The following is a 19573-nucleotide window of genomic DNA, read 5'->3' on the forward strand; positions in this document are numbered from 1 at the left end:
CACAGGTCTCCTCAGTCTGTTGCCTGGGCAGATGACCAGAAGGCTGGGTGGAGTTAAGGTGGGGTCAGTGGTGCCCCCCCCCAGTTGGAAGTCAAAGGCTGCAGTCTCATCTACAAAGCAGAGGCTCTTTATTGACATACCAGAAATCTGGGCACAGTAGGTTCCTAGGTAACAAATCATTGTATAAAACCTTCCGACGTGGCTCCTTGACCCATACAAAATGATTGTCTGCATGGTGTGGAGTAAGGCTGGGGTGGGGGAGGGGAAGCATGACTCCACAGCTATCCCTGCTAGGCTGTGGCTCAGAGCCTCCCGTCCCCACTCAGCTGAATTGAGGGAAGGGGCAGCTGGGCTTAGATGGGGTTTCAGGGTCTTCAGATCACAGCCTGGATGACATCCACCTGTCCCCTGCTTGACTAGCAAGTTTTGGGAGTCAGCTTGGTGTGCCCAAGGTGACCCTGTAAGGATAGGTGTCCCCAGTCTACAAGACTGGCTGGAGTTTGGCCTATCAGCCCTATCTCCTGGCACCTGGCTGGTATGTACTAAACCCAGGGGTTTAGTACCTCCATATTAGGCCCTAGACCAGTCCCCCATCTGTACCTTGCCCCCCTAGGCTAAGGAGAACTGACATTTCTTGGGGTAGAGGAAGGGCGTAGGACCAGGCTGGATGCTCCAAGGCCCCCAGCCCTCTATAGAGGCCTCTCCCCTTTTTGCTTCCAAAATGCCTGTACACAAAACTAAGGCACCCAGCTGTGCAAATGAAGCTGCTTCAATGGAGAGAGGGCTATGGCTGGGAGGCCAGGCTGAGCGCCAGTGGTGGCCCGGAGCCCTTCAAAGTTGAAGGGCTGCTACCAGTCTCCTGACTGACTGCCTGTGGAAAGCAGTGGTTTTCCCAGGGGCCTGTGCTTTATTTAACATGAAGACAACTGCATTCATGTTCTGGTGTGGCCCCAGGATCAGCTGAATGGGGTGCTGGGCCCCGCTCTGTCCTCTTCTGCTGCTGCGAGAACGTGAAGGGACCTAAACCCACCCACTCTGAGTTCCAAGAAGCAACAGGCATGGGAGGCCAGGTTAGTCGGGGTGCCAGCCGGAGGCCAGAGATGCCTCCCCAGTCCTGCCTGCACCTCGTTCGTCCCTTGGTGGACACGACAGTGGGGTGAAGTGACCACAGCTCCGTCCCTGCCACTGTTCCCTCACTATCCAATCACCACCTTATTGAGAGTCAAAAGAACTCCTAGGAGGCCACTGAATGCTCACCTGCCTCCCCTCCCACACCTGCCTAGCTTATGAGAACCGTAGAGGGGCCTCAGAGTCCCCGAAAGGCAGTTCCCCGTGGTGTGGATGTGGTGGTGCAAGGGACAGCGGTGTCCCTGTGCTACTGCTCCTTCCCCGGGCACAGTATCTCCTGGAGAAGGGGGATGGGGTGGGGACTGCCTTCAGCACCACCTCAAGTTAACTCTGCTGAGGAGGTGACCCCCAGAAGGGACTCGGTGTAACCTGGCCAAATTCCTGGTGCCTCCTGTTGGCTTCCTTCTGCTGCGCCTAGCTTCTCCAGGATTTCGGCAAAAGGAAGGACCAGAAGCTCCAGAGAAAGAGTAGGTTACCGTCTGGTGCCATCTCTAGATGTGTCTGGCCTCCCTTAAGGCCTCCCATGGGATCCCAGGCACTGACCTGACAGGGAACTTTCTAGCACTTTTATCTGCAGGCACCATCCGGTAGGACGCGGGGTTTCTTCTTAGTGGTTTTGTCCCTAATACCAGACACAGACACCTGTGATGGGTGCAGGGACACTGCAGGGTTGATGCCTGAGGCAGCAGCAGGGAGGTCCACCTGTGTGACTCCGGGCCCCCCGGGGGGGGGGGGGAGCTGCCATTGCTGAGATGGCAAGCCTATTTAAGGAGCTTCTTGAGAAGAGGGCTTCCAGAGATTTCCATGGTAGGAAGAGCTCTGCCAGGCATGGTCTTTTAGCCCAAGCTGACTTCTGAAGCTCAGGAAGACAGAGCAAGGCGGTTCAAACCGGCCCTGGCTAGTCCTTTTCTGTCTTTGTAAATATGTGCATATATATGAGTGTGTCTGCATACACACATGGTTTCCATACATTGTAGTACATAATACTATGGTGTTATTGCATAGAAGAGCTGGCTTCACGAGACCCAGCTAGGTGACAGTCTGGGAGCGCTGACGACTGCCAGGGGGCTGCTGGGCGGCGGGGCCAGGCATGCTGCCCTTAAGTTGCTGCTGCAGCTGCATCTCCTGTTCCCGGGCGTGCTCCTCATACCACTCCTAGAGCAGAGGTGAGTGATGCTGAGGGTGGTTCAAATTCCAGCCCACTCCCCCAGCTGGGACACAGCCCACCACAAGGGGCAGCAAAAGAGCCCCCAATGGCCCCCGATGGAGAAAAAGCCACAAAACAGCCTGAGTCAGGGCCACATGGGCTCTGCAGGAGGTCAGGTCCCAGGCCTAGAGGCTGTGTGTGTGTGTGTGTGTGTGTGTGTGTGTGTGTGTGTGTGTGTGTGTGTGTGTGTGTGTGTGTGTCCTTCATTGGGACACTGTTTCTGTTGCCCTCTGAGGGGCCACAGGGGTCCTTTATAAGTTTATAAAAGGGTGGTGGTAGTGAACGCCTTTAATCCCCGTACTCGGGAGGCAGAAGCAGGCGGGTCTCTGTGAGTTCGAGACCAGTCTGGTCTACAGACCGAGTTCCAAGACAGCCAAGGCTATTACAGAGAAACCCTGTCTTGAAAAACCAAGAACCCTAAGACTAACTGCTCCATCAACACTCCAGGCCCTGCCTACCCACTTGCTATTCAAGGGGCCTCCAGGCTCTTCCCATCACTCTTGCTGTCCTGTGACTGCTGTGTGGTGTCCTCTGTGAATGCTAATTCCGCCACCCCTTCCAGCCACTGCCAATAAACAACTAGTTAAGGGAAAAAACAAAAAAAAAAAACCCTTATAGTTATTTATGCCCCAGCTTTACTCAGAAAGCCAGCCACTCCCAGAGCTCGGGGCATTCGGGTCCCATATTTTAAAAAACAGAACCCAAGCCACAGACCTTTGGAGCTTAAGGAATTCTCCAAAGTCGGCCAATGGCTATGCCTCTCGTTAGCAAGGGCAGCACTGAAGCCTGGAGTGGGCTGGGCAGGCTGGGAGGAGACGGGAATTGCCTGCCTCTGGGCGCCTTTAGTGTTCCTGGTCAGTTGCACCACTGCTCTGCAAGTCATACTGTTCTGTCACTGTGGTAGGGACTGGGACACCAAGGGTCAGTGGCCTCTATGTATAGAAAGAAGCCGACCCCAACTTCTTATGTTAACAAAGCTGCTGCATAGGAAGTCCTAGAGACCCCAGAGGGAGGAGAGCTAAGCAGGTCATGCCTCTGGGCTCTGTTGGAAGCGTGCCAACCTGCAAAGTGTCTACACCTTTGTTTTTTCAAGACAGGGTTTCTCTGTGACTTTGGAGGCTGTCCTGGAACTTTTACTCTTGTAGACCAGGCTGGCCTTGAACTCACAGAGACCCCCCTGCCTCTGCCTCCCGAGTGCTGGGATTAAAGGCGTGTGCCACCAACGCCCGGCCCCAGCCTATACTTTTAACAGTTGCTGGTATGGCAAGATTGGGAGATGGTGGAAGGAAAGAAGGGAAGGAAGGAAGGAAGGATGGATGGATGGCTGACTTTGTCCCTAAAACAGAAGTCCCCAAGTCAAAATGCCCATCCCCCTGAGCTGAGCAAGGCTTATTCCCATCAAGGGGCAGGAAGAGGGAAGCAGTCGCGCTGCCCGGGCAGCAGCAGATGCTATAGGGGATCTACCTGGTCTCTTCCCTCACTCATATCTCTGGAAAGAACCACAGGGGTACTGGAAGCTCTCAAGGGGCAGCATGGCCATGGGTGGGCTGGACAGGAGAGTGGCTACCCAGAATGCATCAGCATGTCAAGGCTGTGAGCAGTCTTGGTCTCGAGTCCCTGGGAGGGCATGGAGCCTTTCCTGGGTCCTCCACCAGAAGGGCCCCTCCCAGGACATCAGCCCCTACCTGGATTTCCTCCTGGTACATCTTCAAGCTCAGGTCACTTTTGGTTCTTGATCTCCGTCCCAGAAACACCAAAGAATTTTGCTAGGGAGGAACAGAGGCTGTGAGGGATATGTAGCTGCAGATGGCATGGATTCACCTGGACCTGGGCCCTAGGGCTGCTCCTACCCCGCTGACATCTGCAAGGGTGCCACCAGCTTAAAATGGCACGCCCCTTCCCCTTTGCAACCTCAGAGCCTATGGTCCCTTCCTTACCTGGTATTTCTCCATCTGAGAGAGGGTGTCAAGCAGCCGGGTGACGTCAGAGGAGGCACCTCGCACCTCACGATAAAGCTCCAGGATGGCCAGAAGCTCCTCCTTGGATATTTCCTTCTCGATGACGATGCCACTATCCACTGAGGGTGGAGAGAGCGGTGTCCATAACCACTCCCTCCCACTGTGGAGCCGGGCTCTTCCCCCAAGCAGCTCCCGCTCCTGTCCCAGCCACTGGCTGTCCCTCCTTCCCCTCCCCTTGCTAATGTATCAGGAAGTTGTGTCCAGCCAACAGCTTACAGGGAACACAGGGCATCGGAGAAAGCAGGATGTGGTAATCTCAGTGTTTAGGTGTGGGGAGTGGGTGGACCATCTCAAAGCTTGGCTACCTAGCAAGTTTGAGACCAGCTTGGGCTACATGAGCACCTATCTCACAAAGGGCTTCATGAGGGAGCCTCCAAGAACATAGAGAAATGTCAGGTGGCATTCAGGGTGCACAGACAGGAAGACTGCAAGTTCAAGGCCAGCCTCGGTTATATCCGAGACTGCCTCTAACCGCGTGCACATTAGCAAACACATGTAACATCAACTAGCTTGATACCACATCGATTGAAGAACAAGTAGGAATGGGTGGACAGTTCTGGTGGTGTGTGGGTTTTTTTGTTTTTGTTGTTGTTTATTTTTCGAGACAGGGTTTCTCTGTATTGTTTTGAAGGATGTCCTGGAACTCGCTCTGTAGACCAGGCTGGTCTCTAACTCACAGAGATCCGCCTGCCTCTGCCTCCCAAGTGCTGGGATTAAAGGTGTGCGGCACCAACGCCCGGCGGTTTTTTTGTTTTCTTTCTTCAGTTTGGGGTTGGAATTCAGGGCCTTGCACATGTTGTGTATAGAAACAACTCTACCACGAAGCTAAGAATGAAGTCGGCTGCACAAACAGGAAGAAGTGAGCATTGCCAGGCCACTGGGACACAGAAGGGACACTGTCTGCCTCTGCAGTGACGTTCACGAATGGGAATCGGGAGCTGTGGTGGTCTGAGCGTAATACAGCGAAAACATGGCATTGGCTGATGGAAGGCTCTTAGCAGTATACACCAGTCAGAGTTGTACAGGGTTGGGAAGGAGACAAAGGCTGTTCCTCCCACAGCCTTCTCCACTCTGAATGAAATGACGGAGGTTACCTGTTTTGCGTTTAGAAACTGGGGCATTTTTAAAAAATTTATGTACTTCTTTTAGGTATGAGTGTTCTGTTTGCATGTCTGCCTACACGCCAGAAGAGAGCATCAGATCCTATTTCAGATGGTTGTGAGCCACCATGTGGGTGCTGGGAATTGAACTTAGGGCCTCTGGAAGAGCAGCCAGTGCTCTTAACTGCTGAGCCATCTCTCTCGTCCCTCTGCTATTAGATTTTTTGACAATGGATACAAACGAGACCTAGACAGACAAGCCAAAACACAGAGCTGATGCAGTTGGGACAAGCAGACATGGGGACAGTCAGCGAGGTAGCAGACAGGCAATGAGCTGCCAGTGCCTGGGGCGTGACCCATACAGACCTTCCGAGTCCTGGCTCTTTCGGCTGTAGTTCATGCGGAAGACGAAGGCCTCCAAGATGAAGGCCACGATAATGGTCATCACCACCTGGCCAAGGAAAGACAGTGTGTGGGTGTCATGGCTCTGATAGATGAGGCCCTTCCTCTCCGACACTGCAGCCCGGGGGCTGAGGACAGCTGTGGTGGGACCTACCATGGTCACGATATAGAAGGTCATGAAGTACAGGCGGCTCCAGTGGGAGGTCTGCGAGGTGACACCTTCCTGGAGGGAGCAGAGAGTGAGCCCGCAGGCAGCGCCAGCCACCACCTCCTTAGTCTGTCAGCCCAGGCCCAAAGCCAAGTGACACACAACACTTCCCTGGCCCTCCGTGTGGGTGTGGGGCACCAAGGCCTCCTGCTCCCTGGATCTGAGTGCTCCTTTCTGTAGCATCACCCCCCCAGCCCTCTCCAGCATGGCTGGCTGGATCCCGGGTCAGTACAGGTAAGTCTTCACTGGAGAGAATTTAAGTAATGGGGGGGAGGGGCACAAGCCATCCACCCTCACCACACTCTGTTTTAGAGACAGGGTCTGTGAACAAAAGCGATCTTCCTGCCTCAGCCTCCTGAGCAGCTGACACTATGGTCACAATACCTGGCGTGTCACACTGTTAGTCATGGTTAGATACCCAGAGGCTGTCACGGCGCATGGAGGGAGACGGCCAGTGGGAGATACAGCTGAGGGGTGATGGCACACGTGAGCCTCCCACTGAGGCATAATAAAGGGCCCCACACCCTGTGTGGACTGGAAGAGAAGTGCACCCAGCCCCGAGAGAGGACGGGGGGGGGGGGAGGGGGGTAGAGCTTTACCATGATGATGTACCAGTTGTTGACAACCGTGAGCTCAAACAGGGTCACTGCAAGGGAAGGGGGTGTGCCTCAGGCCAGTGCCAAAGGCCCGCTCTGTCCCTGAGTAACTGCTTACAGGGACTCCTGCCACCAACCTGTCCCCCAAAAGGTGTGCCCTTTGCCTGCAGAGCCCATGGGAGACCAGGTCTGGCCGAGGCTGCTAGTAAGGGGCGAGCAGCAGACTTAACCCGCTATGTGATGGGAGAAAGGGGGCTGGCTGTCCCTTCCCTGGAGAGGCCATGCCCAGCACTACGCCCCCTCCCATCATCAGGATTTTACAAGGAACCAGAGAGCTGAGAGGAGCCCTGGGGTCTGGGTCAGGGGCTGCTTGACACTGAATTAGCACTGTTGTGCTGGGTTCCCTCCGATGGCACTGAAGGTGTGTCATGCTGACACTACAGCCCTCCAGCTAGGGCCTCTTACTTCCCAGTCACTGTGAGGTCTGGTGCCTGTGGGAGCTGGGTCTGCCTGGTCTCCAGCTACACGGCACTGCCGTGAGTACAAGGGACCCCGGGCGGGTGCTCAGTGGCTAGAGGGAGCGGAGAGGCCTTACGCAGCTGAGCCAGACCAAGGTTGGGAGTACCCCCCGGGACTTGCTCACCAAAGCTGTTGAGGATGTTGTCAAAGTTATTGAGATAGTAGTAGCCGTCCTCTATCTTGGTCTTATTGCCCACTGTGTGGTTGATAAATCGGTAGGCGTCAGCCACCGTGCTGGCGCTAACAAGGGGGACAAGAGGACAGGAGGGTCACAAGACGACCACCATGCAAAACAAGGTCTGGTTAGGGGTCTCCTTGTCTCTCAGGGCCACCCGCCTCCCGCCCTATGCATAACCACCGGGTATGCTTGCAGCCAGCAAAGGTAGAGATGGAGATAGTGAGAAATGGGGGCCTCCTCTGGAGCACTGCTCGTGTGCCCTGGCTTTGACCCGGTTGCTACACTTGGAGGGGACCCCGTTCACCGCACTCCGGGTTTATACTCTTCTGTTAAAATCCATGCTGCCATTTGAAAAAGTTAGGTGCCCATGCCACCAGGGCGCTCGCTTGCAAGGCTATGTCTTGAGTCCTGATAGGTACGTGGACCCTGAAGGGAGGTCTGGAATGTGCACTTGAGCACTGTGGTGGCCGTCATTATGGGCTCTTGGTGCAGCCCTCAGCTGGACACACGCCAGGGCCACTGGTGACTTATCAGTGCTCAAGGCCACATGGGCCAGTCGCACGCAGACCGATCGACAATGGATCTTGCTCATTTCCTTTTGGAGGGGAAGGACGGGGTAGGACCACAGAGGTGTCACCTCGCTCTTCATCCCTCATCTCTGTGACCTTCTTGCCATGGTTATCTGTCCAGTCTCTTGCCAGGTCCTAGCCTCTCCTGGACAGTGTAGGAGGGGGTGAGGGTTGCTCTGGCTCTGGGGAGGCTTGTGTGTATGTCGACTGAGGCCTGAGCCCTGCCAGGGATGGGTGACACTGGCTCCCAAACTGTCTCTCGGCTCTGTGTGCCCGGCTTAGGAGTGAAGCCCGAGCTGTGCAGGCCCAAGGCCACCCACACCACATACTTGCAGCAGTTGCGGTACAGTCGCCCGTTGAAGAACTCCATGCCCACGATGGCAAAGGAATAGTAGAAGATGAGCAGGGTGAGGCCAAGGCTGGGGAGGCAGAGGGACAGACAGGGCAGTCAGGGTGGGTGAGGAGAGCGGCAGCTGCAGCGCGTCATGGTCCCCCGGCACTGACTGCGGGAGGCATGCCCCTAGCCCTGGCCAAGTGGTCACCGAAAAGTGTCTGCAGGGGAGGGGCCGCGTGGCTCACGGTGGGGGATGCTAGGGACAGATGCCCCTTGACCAGAGATGCACCCCTTACCTGTGAAGGGAGGCTCACAGGTGACCCCTTACCTGTGAACGTAGACACAGGTGGTCAGTTGATAGCTCCCTGCCCTCCCCGCTAGACAGTTCAGCCAGACCGGTGCTGCCGAGGGGACCTGTATGGTCCAGAGTCTGTCTCTTTGAAGAGCACCCCCCCCAGGCCCCCGAATTCAACCTTCCTGGGGTTCCTCCTTGTTCCTGCTTCCCCTGGACCCCTACCCAAGCCTCATTCTGCCTGGACCTGCGTGCTGAGGGGTGGACAGTACCTGGCCATGCGCGGCAGCAGCTCGAACATGGTGTCCAACACGTTGCGGTAGCGTTTCTTCAGTTTAAATAACCTGAGTGATGGGGACACTGTGTTGCTGGGACCACAGAGGCAGGGGCATGGCCACAGCCCACTTCCTCAGATGGGCCAGAACCCTGCGAGCCCTCCTTTCCCCACGTGAAGTCAGGCTGAGAAACCTTGCAAAGCTGAGCTCCCTTCCCTCATGACTCATAAACTGTGGCATCTGATGGGGCAGACCCAGGACACCGGGACAGGCCAAGACCCTCTGAGGAGTTGCAGACTGTACCAGCCCCATATTGTATTATGTGGTTTAAAAAAATGCAGCAAGCCCCCCACGGGAGTGGACAGATGAAGCCAGCAGGTCAGACGGTGTGACAAGCCCAGGAAAGGAGATGCAGTCACACGCAGGGACCCTCGGGGCATCGCGTGCCCATCCTGCATTGCCCATGCTAAAGACGGGGAGGGGAGGCTGCCACCAGCTAGTGAATCTCTTAGCTTAGCTCCAAGGGTTCCCACCCCACAATGCCCACTGCCCACCCATCCCCCAGCCCCGCAGGTCACCTCAGCAGCTGAAGGAGACGCAGGACCACAATGAAATAGAAGGGTTCCATGTTGAGTGTCAGTGCGAGCAGACCCAGGAAGGCAAGCCCTGTGACTGAGAAGTCAAACCTGGGGCCAGGGGAGAAGCCAGCTTGTCAATGACATCCCAGGCCCTTTCCACTTTCTCTGGCAACCCTGCTCTTAGCTGGTGGCTTCCACAGAGACCAGTCCAGCCACAGTGCACAGGACATCCCACAGCTGCCCATCCCCCAGCCACAGCTCAGGACTGAGTGTCAGCCTTGGCATTCTGGCCCCAGAGCGCATGGGCCTGGAGACAGCCTCTGTGGACCATGTGTTGCTCTAAGAACGGGGGCAGAAGCCTTGGCCTCAGCAGCCGCTAGATAGCTGATCACACTGGGACTCTGAGACATGCCAGGCAGGCACACACACACCACACTGTTCTTTTTTTTTTTTTTTGGTTTTTCGAGACAGGGTTTCTCTGTATTGTTTTGGAAGCTGTCCTGGAACTCGCTTTGTAGACCAGGCTGGCCTCGAACTCATAGAGATCCACCTGCCTCTGCCTCCCGAGTGCTGGGATTAAAGGCATGCGCCACCAATGCCCGGCCACCACACTGTTCTTAGGTGACACGGTGTCAGGGACACATGTGTGTTAGACAAGCGTCTACTGAGTGTGTTCAGCCCATTCATATTTTTTTCCCTTGTTCTTTTCTCCCTTCTTTAATATGGTGTCTGTGTTGCCCAGGCAGATGTTAGACTTCTACCCCATCCTAAATGGTGATAAGCCCTCTACCCCATCCTAAATGGTGATGACAGCAGTGCCTCAGCAGTCTGATTTCTCCCTGCTTGGATTAGCTGTATTTTGATGACCCAAGCCCTCATGGGTGTCGCTTGACTTCACAGGTGAGTTAATTTTAGATGAAGGAGGGTGCGGGACTTCCAGAGCCACACTGAGGCCATGGAGTCCTTTTCACTTGTTTCCATATTTTAAAACAGGACCTCACATAGCCCAGGCTAGGTGCAAACATTGCATAGCTGGGATGACCTTGGACTCCTCACCCTCCTGCCTTCACTTCCTACATGCTAGGATGACAGGCCTGCCACATGGCTTTTTTCACTGCCAGTCAAGAGGAGGCGACACCTTCTGTGGCCTTTGTGGTTTGGGGGTTTTCAGTTTGTTTGTTTTTGTCCTGTGAGATAGGTTTGTCTATGTAGCCCTGGCCATCCTGGAACTCGGTTCTGTAGACAAGGCTGGTTTTGAACTCACAGAGATCCAGCTGTCTCTGCCTCTCAAGCGCTGAGATTAAAGGTGTGCGCCGCCGCCACCACCCAGGCCCTTGTGGTTTTAATGGGAGAGAAGAAGCCTGATGATTAGGAAGAGCCAGCTCTGGGGAACAGTGGGGACCAGTGCGGGTGGCCCTAGAGGCTTCAGGTAAGAGCCCCAGGGGAGTCTTGAATCACAGGCAGACAGAACTTGCTGTCCTCTGACCCCCCAAGTGTGTCCCCAGAGCTGCCAGCCTTTTGGGTGTGGGTGGGGAGAAGATGGCTAGCACTAACACTTCAGCTCCGGAGTGACTGTGTGCTCTACTTACAAGTTCCATCCAGAGGACAGGTACTCCACAGGGCCCAGGCCAGCCACCTTCATGAACAGTTCAACTCCATAGACTAGGAGAAGAGGAAGACATTAGGGGCTGATCTGGACTCTCTCCCCAGCCCTCTGTGAGCAGCAGGCCAGCTAGAGGCAAGGCTGAGGGACATGGAAGAAGGCCTTGTAAGAAGTGCAGGGTTTTGAAACAGGGTAAAGAGGTCAGGTTAAACCTCTAAGATGGGGTCCTTTAAGGTTCTGCTCTAGGGGCGGGCCATGAGATGCTACAGGCAGGCAGAGCTCTCACAGCTGGGTTTAAGTCAGCGGCTGGGCAGAGTCATGCACCACACTTACTGGTAAGAAACACAAGGTAACTCCAGGGCACACGTTTAGAGATGAGATTCCCTCCTGGAAGACAGAGAAGTGGCAGTTGCGGTCATCTGGGGGCTCTGAGTAAGGCAGGGAAGGGTCCCAGACGCAGCTCACCTTTCAACATGAATGTCTCCACCAGGATCCACACCCCATTGACAGCTACCACCAAGTCTGCAACAGAGAAGCCGTGAGAGGGAGTCAGAGGGACCAGCCTGCCTGCCAGCCCACAGGGCTATCGGCAGGAACCTGGAGGGTGTGAACAGAGCAGGTCTAGGCTACACACCAACCATGGAGGATTCCCCTTCTGCTCAGAGCTCTCACTACAGGGAATTCCCCAGGGAATGGCCAGGAATGGCTAATGGCACAGTTTGTGTCACTATAGCAACTGGGTTCAGATGAGTCCAAGTTGTCAACACAGATGGCCAGTCTCCATGGGCTTGTCTGACTCTGAAATGGCTGTGTGATGTTAAGAGCACTTGTTGCTCTTGTAGAGAGCCTAAGTCGAGTTCCCAGCACCCAGATGGTGGCTCACAACCACCTATAACTCCAGTCCCAGGGATCTGACACCCTCTTCTGACCTCTGCATGTTCCAGGCACACAGGTGGTGCAGATACACAGGCAGGCGAAACACTCCACTCATAAAATAAAGGGAAAACTTTTTCCTCTCAAAATGCCTGCATGAACACAGTAACACTATGCACTATGAACCTTCCACTCAGCACTTGTATCTGGGAACCACCCCAGGACCAGCAACGAGACATGGGAAATAAATACATGATGGTAGTTGGTTGAATAGACTGACACATATGCCAAGGGGCATGCCACCCACAACAGAAGACCATGTGGTCCCACTCTGTGTTACTATGCAATGGTACCTACGTTTTACTAACCACTAAAACACACCACACTGGGAGAAAGGTGCCTAAAGTATGCTCACGTATTTAAGATGGGAGCTATTTGTGTGTGTATATATATACTTTTTTTTTAAGCATGCTTTTATGGGGCCTTGACTAGCCTGGTATTTGCTGTATACTCCAAACTAGCCTCAGACTCCTGACAATCCTCCTGCCTCAGCCCCTGGAGTATGGGAAATTACAGCCTTTTACCACTACATCTAGTTCTTTTTTTTTTAAGATTTATTTATTTATTATGAATATAACATTCTGCCTCCATTTATGTCTGCAGGCCAGAAGACATCGCCAGATCTCATTATGGATGGTTGTGAGCCATCATGTGGGTACTGGGAATTGAACTCAGGACCTCTGGAAGAGCAGTCAGTGCTCTTAACCTCTGAGCCATCTCTCCAGCCCTACTACATCCAGTTCTTAGAGGTTTAAAATATATATACTTTTTTATTTACTTACTTGTGGGTAGTGGGGTGGGGCATGTGTCACCAGGGGCCAGTGGCAGTCAGAACGACTTGTGGGAGTTGGTTTCCTCCTTCTACGACATGAGTCCGAGGAAACTGAACTCACACCCTCCGGCTTGGCAACAAGCTCCATTAGCCCCTGAGCCATCTTGTTGGCCCTCTTATAGCTTTTACACAATGGAAAAATAAGCCACAATAAAAGGGAGGTAATGGATATAATCTATGCCTACTTGAATATCATGTGCTTTGAAAATTTGACTTGAAACCATATAAATATGCAACCGAGTTATAATACAAAATGTTAAATGAAAGAACGGAGCCCTAAACATCTGAAATAAAACGAAATAAAGAAAAGCGTAGTGGCGCAGACCTTTCATCCCAGCACCTGGGAAAGCTGAGGCAGAGAGTTCTGCTAGCCTCAGACCAACTGGGGAGCCTCAGAACAACAAAAGAGCAATGTGTTCCAGTTGGCACCCTGCCCACGTAAGAGACAGACTATTTCTGGTGACCTGAAGAACACTACGCAAACTTGTGTCTCTAGGTGATGCTTCCCGCAACACAGGGTCACACCTATGGTGGGACTGATGCTGGTACCGTGGCCACAGGTCATGGGCTTGTGATGCAGGGGCCCCTTGGGTCAAGACTGGGGATAGTAGATTAGTGAGGTTTCAAGCCTGGGGTTGAAAATGAAGCAGCAACCGAGACTCATAGTTGGTTTGTTTCTGGTTTTCGAGACAGGGTTTCTCTGTGTAACGGCCCTAGCTGTCTTGGAACTCACTCTGTAGGCCAGGCTGGCTTTGAATTCATCGAGATCCACCTGTCTCTGCTTCCTGAGTACTAGGACTAAAGGCATGAGCCACCACACTGGGCATAATTTATTATCTTTAAAAAGGCAAAATCCAGCTGTGTGCATTGTCCCGCATCTGTATCCCAGTGCTTGGGAGGACCGTGGGTTCAAGGCCAGCCTGGAATATAGAGTAAACTGTGGGACACCCTGAGTTCCAGAGTGAGAGCCTGTCTCAAAAATAAAAACTACATAAATATAAAATAAAAATGAAAATAAATGAAAAAGGCGTGCTTTTTATGGATGACGGGATCCAGGAAGATCTGTCCTACCCTGGAGGTTGGTTTCTATGACATTCTGCCTCCTCAATTTAAGTCAAGCCTCGGAATAAAATGATCACACACACAAATAAATATGTAATAAATAAATACATAAACAAGCAGAACCCTGTCTGTGTCTGTGGAAGCCTGGAAACAGTCAGCGCAAGCAGTAGGCACTCTACGCAACCTGTGGCCTCCGAACACCACTTCCTGGCAGAAGGAATCAGAGCTGAACAGAATACGTGGAAGGTCTGAAAGCCTCCCTGAGGGAGCTGCCCCCAGCCCTTCTGGCTATTGAGTATAAGAAATGTGCCAGGGACCTGAACGGTTGCCCTTGTTACCTCTGTGTGCTTCTTGCGTGCCAGGAGAGAAGTCTACCATTGACTGGTACTTCCAGCCCTTGGATTTATTTTCTTTGGGTAAGGTCTTCCTTTCTGTTGGCTCAGGCTGGCCTCGAACTTGTGGCAATCACTCTGCCTCAGCTTCCCAAGCGCTGGGACTACAGTCGTGAGCCACCACACTAGATTTTTTTTTTCCAAATAGGTTAAATGTTAAGAATCACATGTTGCTATGGCTACTGTGTCAGACCCCAGGATTCTGGATGGCAAATTATAGGGAGTAAGTACATGTGGTGGTGGTGGTGGGGGGCAGGTGGAGAGAAAACAGACAGGCTCTTCCTTAACTAACCTCCTCGGGCAGGCTCCGGTCTGCAGAGGAAGCAAACTCAAACAGCAGGAGCCCAAAGGACCCAGGGCTACAACAGGACGCGGAACTGAACCAGAAGACCAGGAAGCAACCAAGCATGATGTACTGCCACGTGTAATTAGCATGATAATCCAGGTGTGCCTGGATCTCGGGCTTTTGCTTTTTTTTTTTTGAGGGGTGCTGGGGACAGAACCCAGTGCCTGAGCCACATGCTTGGCATCTTCTGATCTCTTGTCCTTCCACCTTCAAGGACAAAGGACTCAGGAGGACAGGGGCCCAAAGCTGTGATGGTTCACACTTACACATGAAATACTGGAAGGCCTTCGACTTTACAAGGATGTTAATGCCTGTTTGGAGAGAAGAAATGTTAAGGTTACAACATCCAAGGTAAGTCAGGCACAGGTACAGGCACACACCTTTAATCCTAGGACTCAGCACTTGGTAGACAGAGGCAGGCAGATCTCTGAGTTTGAGGCCAGCCTGGTCTACAGAGTGAGTTCCAGGACAGCCAGGGCTACACAGAGAAACCCTGTCTCAAAACCAAAACCAAAATATGAAAACCCACCCCAAACCTGGCCTTGAACTAAAGGGTGACTAGTCCATGAAGAACAGTGGTGTAAGCATCCGCTTTAACTGTCTTTCACTTATTTATTTTTGAGATGCAGTTTTGCTACGCAGCCCAGAATGATCTCAGACTTGCCATCTTCCTGCCTCAGCCTCTCTGGTGCTGTGATTATGGGTGCTGGCTGGCCCTCACTTTTGAATTACTGATCCTCCCTGGTTCCACAGCTAACTGCTCATTTCCAGCTAGATCACACACACTCACCTTTAAAGATGAGGAAGGCTGTCCGGGGAAGCTCATCAAACCAATGCTGTCTGTTCTTCTTTGCCTGCAATGTGGAGGGTCCAGAGGAGATGGGGTCAGGGTCAGGGATGGGAGCCTAGCCTAGGCCTCCTAAACTGGGGACAGCAGTGAGTGACATTTAGGGATCTGGTGATAAACTGGAAAGCTGGGGCTGAGTGCCCATAGTACTCCATGCATGGACCATATTTGCATATGGCCCATCACTCTGAGAAAGGATGCCATTCTCTGGCATCCCAGGTGGGCTTGGGAAGGCTGGGTCATGGGGTCAGGATCCCTGTAGCGGCTGAGGTGCCTGGGTCCCACTGAAGGCTGAGCTGCCATCCCCATCTGCTGCGTGCCGACAGGGGGACACACACTCACCTTCCACTGCAGAGCAGCAACTTCGTAAATGTCATAGAAGTCCTTCAGGCTGTCACAAGCAAAGTGAAAAGGCAGTCATGTGTAAGCCGACTCGCACACACGCATGCACGCAAGCACGCAGCCTCTGCTTCCCCCGCCTGCCCAAGGCTACCTCTCACAGGAAGATAGACATCTTGTGGGTCCCAGAACTAAGTCAGGGTCCTCACCTGCAGCATGCTGATTGCCTCTGTCCTCCAGGGGCTAGGCTGACTCAATCCACACTAACCACCTCTGCTGGGAACACTGCCCCCTAGGGGACCAGCAGCCTCCGGGGACTGACAGATAGTGATCTCAGTCAGAGAGAGATCTCAGTCACTTCCACAGCAGGCGGTGCCCAGCTGGGTGGGTAGCATCCTACTACTCACCAGCCTCGAGGCCAGCCCCAAAACTGGAGATCCTCGGGCTCAGCCCTTCCAAGCCGGAATGGAGTGTGTGCGTGTGTGCGCACGTGCATATGCACAGGGAATGCTTTCGTGTAGGGCCAGAGCACAACTTTCAGGAGTTGATTCTCTCCTCCCACCATGTGGGTTCCAGGGATAAAACTCAGATCATCAGGCTTGGCAGCAGGCGCCTTTACCCACCGAGCCAGCTTACCTTCTCCTGTGACTTGTTTGTTTGAGACAAGATCTGAAATAGTCCAAGCTGGCCTCGAACTCACTACATGACTGAGGGTGGCATTAAGTTTCCAAGCCTCCTGCTTCAGGCTATTAGATACCAACACTAGAGTATAAATCACCACATCCAGTCTCGAGCATTTCTCTTGAGTCAAACCAGACTGATGTGGCTGGGCTTCCCTGGCTTACCAAAGGTGACCAATGACCATGACCGTGTGCGAGTTGTGGTATAATCTGTACCCCTCTGCAGTCCACCTCGCAGTGCCCAGAATTGCTTCACTGTAGGGGTGGGGGTCTGGCCACACCGCCCCATGTGGCTCCTGGCTCTTACCTGAGCAGAGGTGTGTTGCTCTGGTTCAAGGCCTTGAAAGTCAGGAAGCGCTCCCTAGCACTCATCCGGGGCTTGTAGAAGCGCATCAGGCCTTCAAACTGTCTATAGGAGATGCCGGCCGGCCTCTGGGGGAGAGAGAAGGCAGTGCCGTGGGACACGGGGACTTGAGAACACAAATGGCATCATGCCTGTGGGGCAGTTATTCCAATCTGCATTTTGGCACCTGCATTTTTCTCCCACGGGTAGTATGGCACTACAGGGTCGCCACCTCTGCCATGCCAAAAGGGATGCTTTAGGTAGGGAAAGAGAATGAACTCCCCCTCCATGACTCGGCCCCACTGCCCTGCCCTACCCGCTGGCTGACGAGCAGGCGGTAGGCGTGCTGGATGGCGGTTCGCTTATGCAGCAGCAAAGACTTGAACTTGCGCTTTTCGATGTCATTGAAGGTGTCGAACACCACGGCCAGGAGCTGTAAAGGACAAGCATGGAGCCTTGGCTGTCCTCTGAGTGGGTTTGCAGGGCTCAGGGGTCCTCCTCTGCCCCCAGACAGTTTTCACCTAGCCACCCAGGGGGCCCTGAGGAGGGGGACAGCTACTCAAAAGGCAAGGACATGGATTGCTGCTCTTTGCACATTCCTCTCCTGAAGGCACTATCAATGGGTTTTCCTCAGGCCCCTCTTCTGTCCCCCATAGCTGGCCCCTGGCTGGCCAGAGGACAGGACAAGGACTTCAACCCTGGAGCCTCCTCCTCCTACCATGCTCTCTTTTCTTGTGAGTCACAGCTTCCTGTGAGGTTCCAGGGCTATGGGGGGGAGGGGGAGGAGGCCTGCATGCATGCCAGTAAAGAACATTCCAGAACTGCCCTAGAGCAAAGTCAATTCGTTAATGAAGGGAACAGAGGGTGGGAAAGATCTGACAGATACGCAGTTGTTCAAAGTTGCTTTGAGTGAACTATCCAGTTCTTTCTGCTGCTTCCAATTCCCCCACTCCCCCTCATTGTTTTCCATGTAGACTGAAAGCAAGCATTTTTTTCTACCAAAGGCCACGTAGGAAAGGCTTGCGGAGGTGTGGGCAGATGGGCTCTGTCACAAGTTTACTCAACCCTGTGGCGGGACTGTTTCCAAGGAGAGACCAGCCACAGATGAAATAAACACAAGGGAGCAGCCGGGTGCCAATAATACTTACTGCAAGTAATTACTGTGTGTGCACACATGCACGCCTGTGTGTCTGTGTGAGCACACATGCCACAGTGCATTGTGGAGGTCAGAGGACAACTTTTGGGGGTCTGTGCTCTCCTACTCAGGCTGTGAGGTTTGTAGGCAAGTGATTTTACCTGCTGAGCCATCACACTGGCTCCTACGTTTCTCAGCCAGTCTTACCATGTAGCCATGGCTGATCTGGCGTTTGCCATTCCCGTGCTTCCCCCTCCCGAGTGCCAGGGTTACAGGCATGTGGCACCGGGTCCAAGCCTCCCCAGCTGTTCTGACTTGGTGCCGGCCACACAGAAATCCTCTGCCTTTCCCATGTTCTAGTCATCAGACTCTCCGCATCCCAGAGCCCCGCCCCATTCTGGAGGGGGACTGTTGAGGCGGACAGGCTTTGCACATTCAACCTGGAAGCACCGTGCCACATTCCTTCTGTGCAGTTCCCTGTGCTGTCCACACTCCCACCATGTAATGGAGTTTCTGTGAACACCCAAAGGATGGAGTTTGGGCCGGGCGTTGGTGGCGCACTTGGGAGGCAGAGGCAGGCGGATCTCTGTGAGTTTGAGGCCAGCCTAGTCTATAGAGAGAGTTCCAGGACAGCCTCCAAAACAATACAGAGAAACCCTGTCTCAGAAAAAAAAAAAAGAATGGAGTTTGGGATGCTTCCAGAGGGCCTCACATGGGGAGGTTCCTGCAGGGACAAGTCAGGAGAGGACAGGGGAGCGTCCACTGTGCCCTTGCAAATCACCCTCAGGTCTCCTTGCTATAAACCTGCAAACACATCTTCCTAGTTCTATGAGTCATTGAGGAAATCACTGGCCCTAAGGTGGGGGTTGCAGGAACCCTAATAGGCAGCTACTGAGCCAGAAGCAAAGGGGTCCCCTGGTGCTTACAGCTGCCTGAAGTTTGGGGACCACGCCCTTGCCTTCTGGGGTCTGGCGCTGTCTGGAAGTGGTATGGGCAAAAGTTGCCAGAAGGCACACACACCTGCTTGACCACAGGCTGATTAAAACTTCACAGACAGTGGAGAGCTTGGGGTGTGACTGGTCAGGAACCTAATTACAAACTACCTCGGTTCCTTCATAGCCATTTACAACCTCTGCATGCGACCTTCCGTCTTTGTGGCTATCAAGGAAATTCTGCAGAATGTACAAACAGACCACCAATCTAAAGGCCAAGAGTGCCCTCGGCTGGCACCTGAGGTCCACAGCAGAGCTCTTCTTCTCTCTGTAATGGTGTTGCCAAAGTATTCAGAGAGTGTCTTGAATTATGACTCTTTGTTCTGTTACAACAACCCTTCTTGGCAATGCTGCCACAGGCCATGGGATTTGGGGTAACCACAATCTGTGGTCCCAGGCCACGGTCACTCATATTTAGTTCCAGAATGTTTCCTATCCCCACTGAGGTGAGTGAGGGCTGTGTTTGTGTGCCAGTGGACAGTGTATTGAGGAAGTCAGGGGATGCTGGCTGGACTGTGGGGAGAAGCCCCTCACCTTGTGAAAGGTTTCTGAGTTTCCTGTGACTGTGGCAAGAGCAGAGGGAAGGAGAGTCTGCTTCTCCTGGCGCCTCTCAGTGAATGACAACTTAGAACCACTACAGGAGCCGGGCGCTGGTGGCGGCACAC

At 53.5% G+C, this 19573-nt stretch overlaps 1 protein-coding gene across 6 annotated transcripts in view; it reads right to left on the reverse strand.

Annotated features, from left to right (window-relative positions):
- Window positions 1–111: 111 nt before the first annotated feature.
- Window positions 112–19573, reverse strand: part of Tpcn1 (two pore segment channel 1) — a 55740-nt gene continuing 36278 nt past the window's right edge. For all 6 annotated transcript variants that reach the window (XM_040731562.1, XM_040731563.1, XM_040731564.1 and 3 more), the window contains 18 exons: window positions 17098–17214; window positions 16746–16870; window positions 15762–15810; window positions 15363–15426; window positions 14839–14883; window positions 11473–11529; window positions 11341–11394; window positions 10994–11066; window positions 9405–9512; window positions 8824–8895; window positions 8255–8344; window positions 7303–7418; window positions 6663–6709; window positions 6010–6078; window positions 5820–5904; window positions 4273–4412; window positions 4021–4101; window positions 112–2283 (listed from right to left, as the gene is read on the reverse strand). In XM_040731562.1, coding sequence (XP_040587496.1) covers window positions 2158–2283; window positions 4021–4101; window positions 4273–4412; window positions 5820–5904; window positions 6010–6078; window positions 6663–6709; window positions 7303–7418; window positions 8255–8344; window positions 8824–8895; window positions 9405–9512; window positions 10994–11066; window positions 11341–11394; window positions 11473–11529; window positions 14839–14883; window positions 15363–15426; window positions 15762–15810; window positions 16746–16870; window positions 17098–17214 — 1518 coding nt within the window. In that variant the 3' untranslated portion in view covers window positions 112–2157. The remainder of the gene's footprint in view (window positions 2284–4020; window positions 4102–4272; window positions 4413–5819; window positions 5905–6009; window positions 6079–6662; window positions 6710–7302; window positions 7419–8254; window positions 8345–8823; window positions 8896–9404; window positions 9513–10993; window positions 11067–11340; window positions 11395–11472; window positions 11530–14838; window positions 14884–15362; window positions 15427–15761; window positions 15811–16745; window positions 16871–17097; window positions 17215–19573) is intronic.

The sequence above is a fragment of the Mesocricetus auratus genome, unplaced genomic scaffold (assembly GCF_017639785.1).
Source record: "Mesocricetus auratus isolate SY011 unplaced genomic scaffold, BCM_Maur_2.0 Super-Scaffold_100025, whole genome shotgun sequence".
Classification (NCBI taxonomy): domain Eukaryota; kingdom Metazoa; phylum Chordata; class Mammalia; order Rodentia; family Cricetidae; genus Mesocricetus; species Mesocricetus auratus.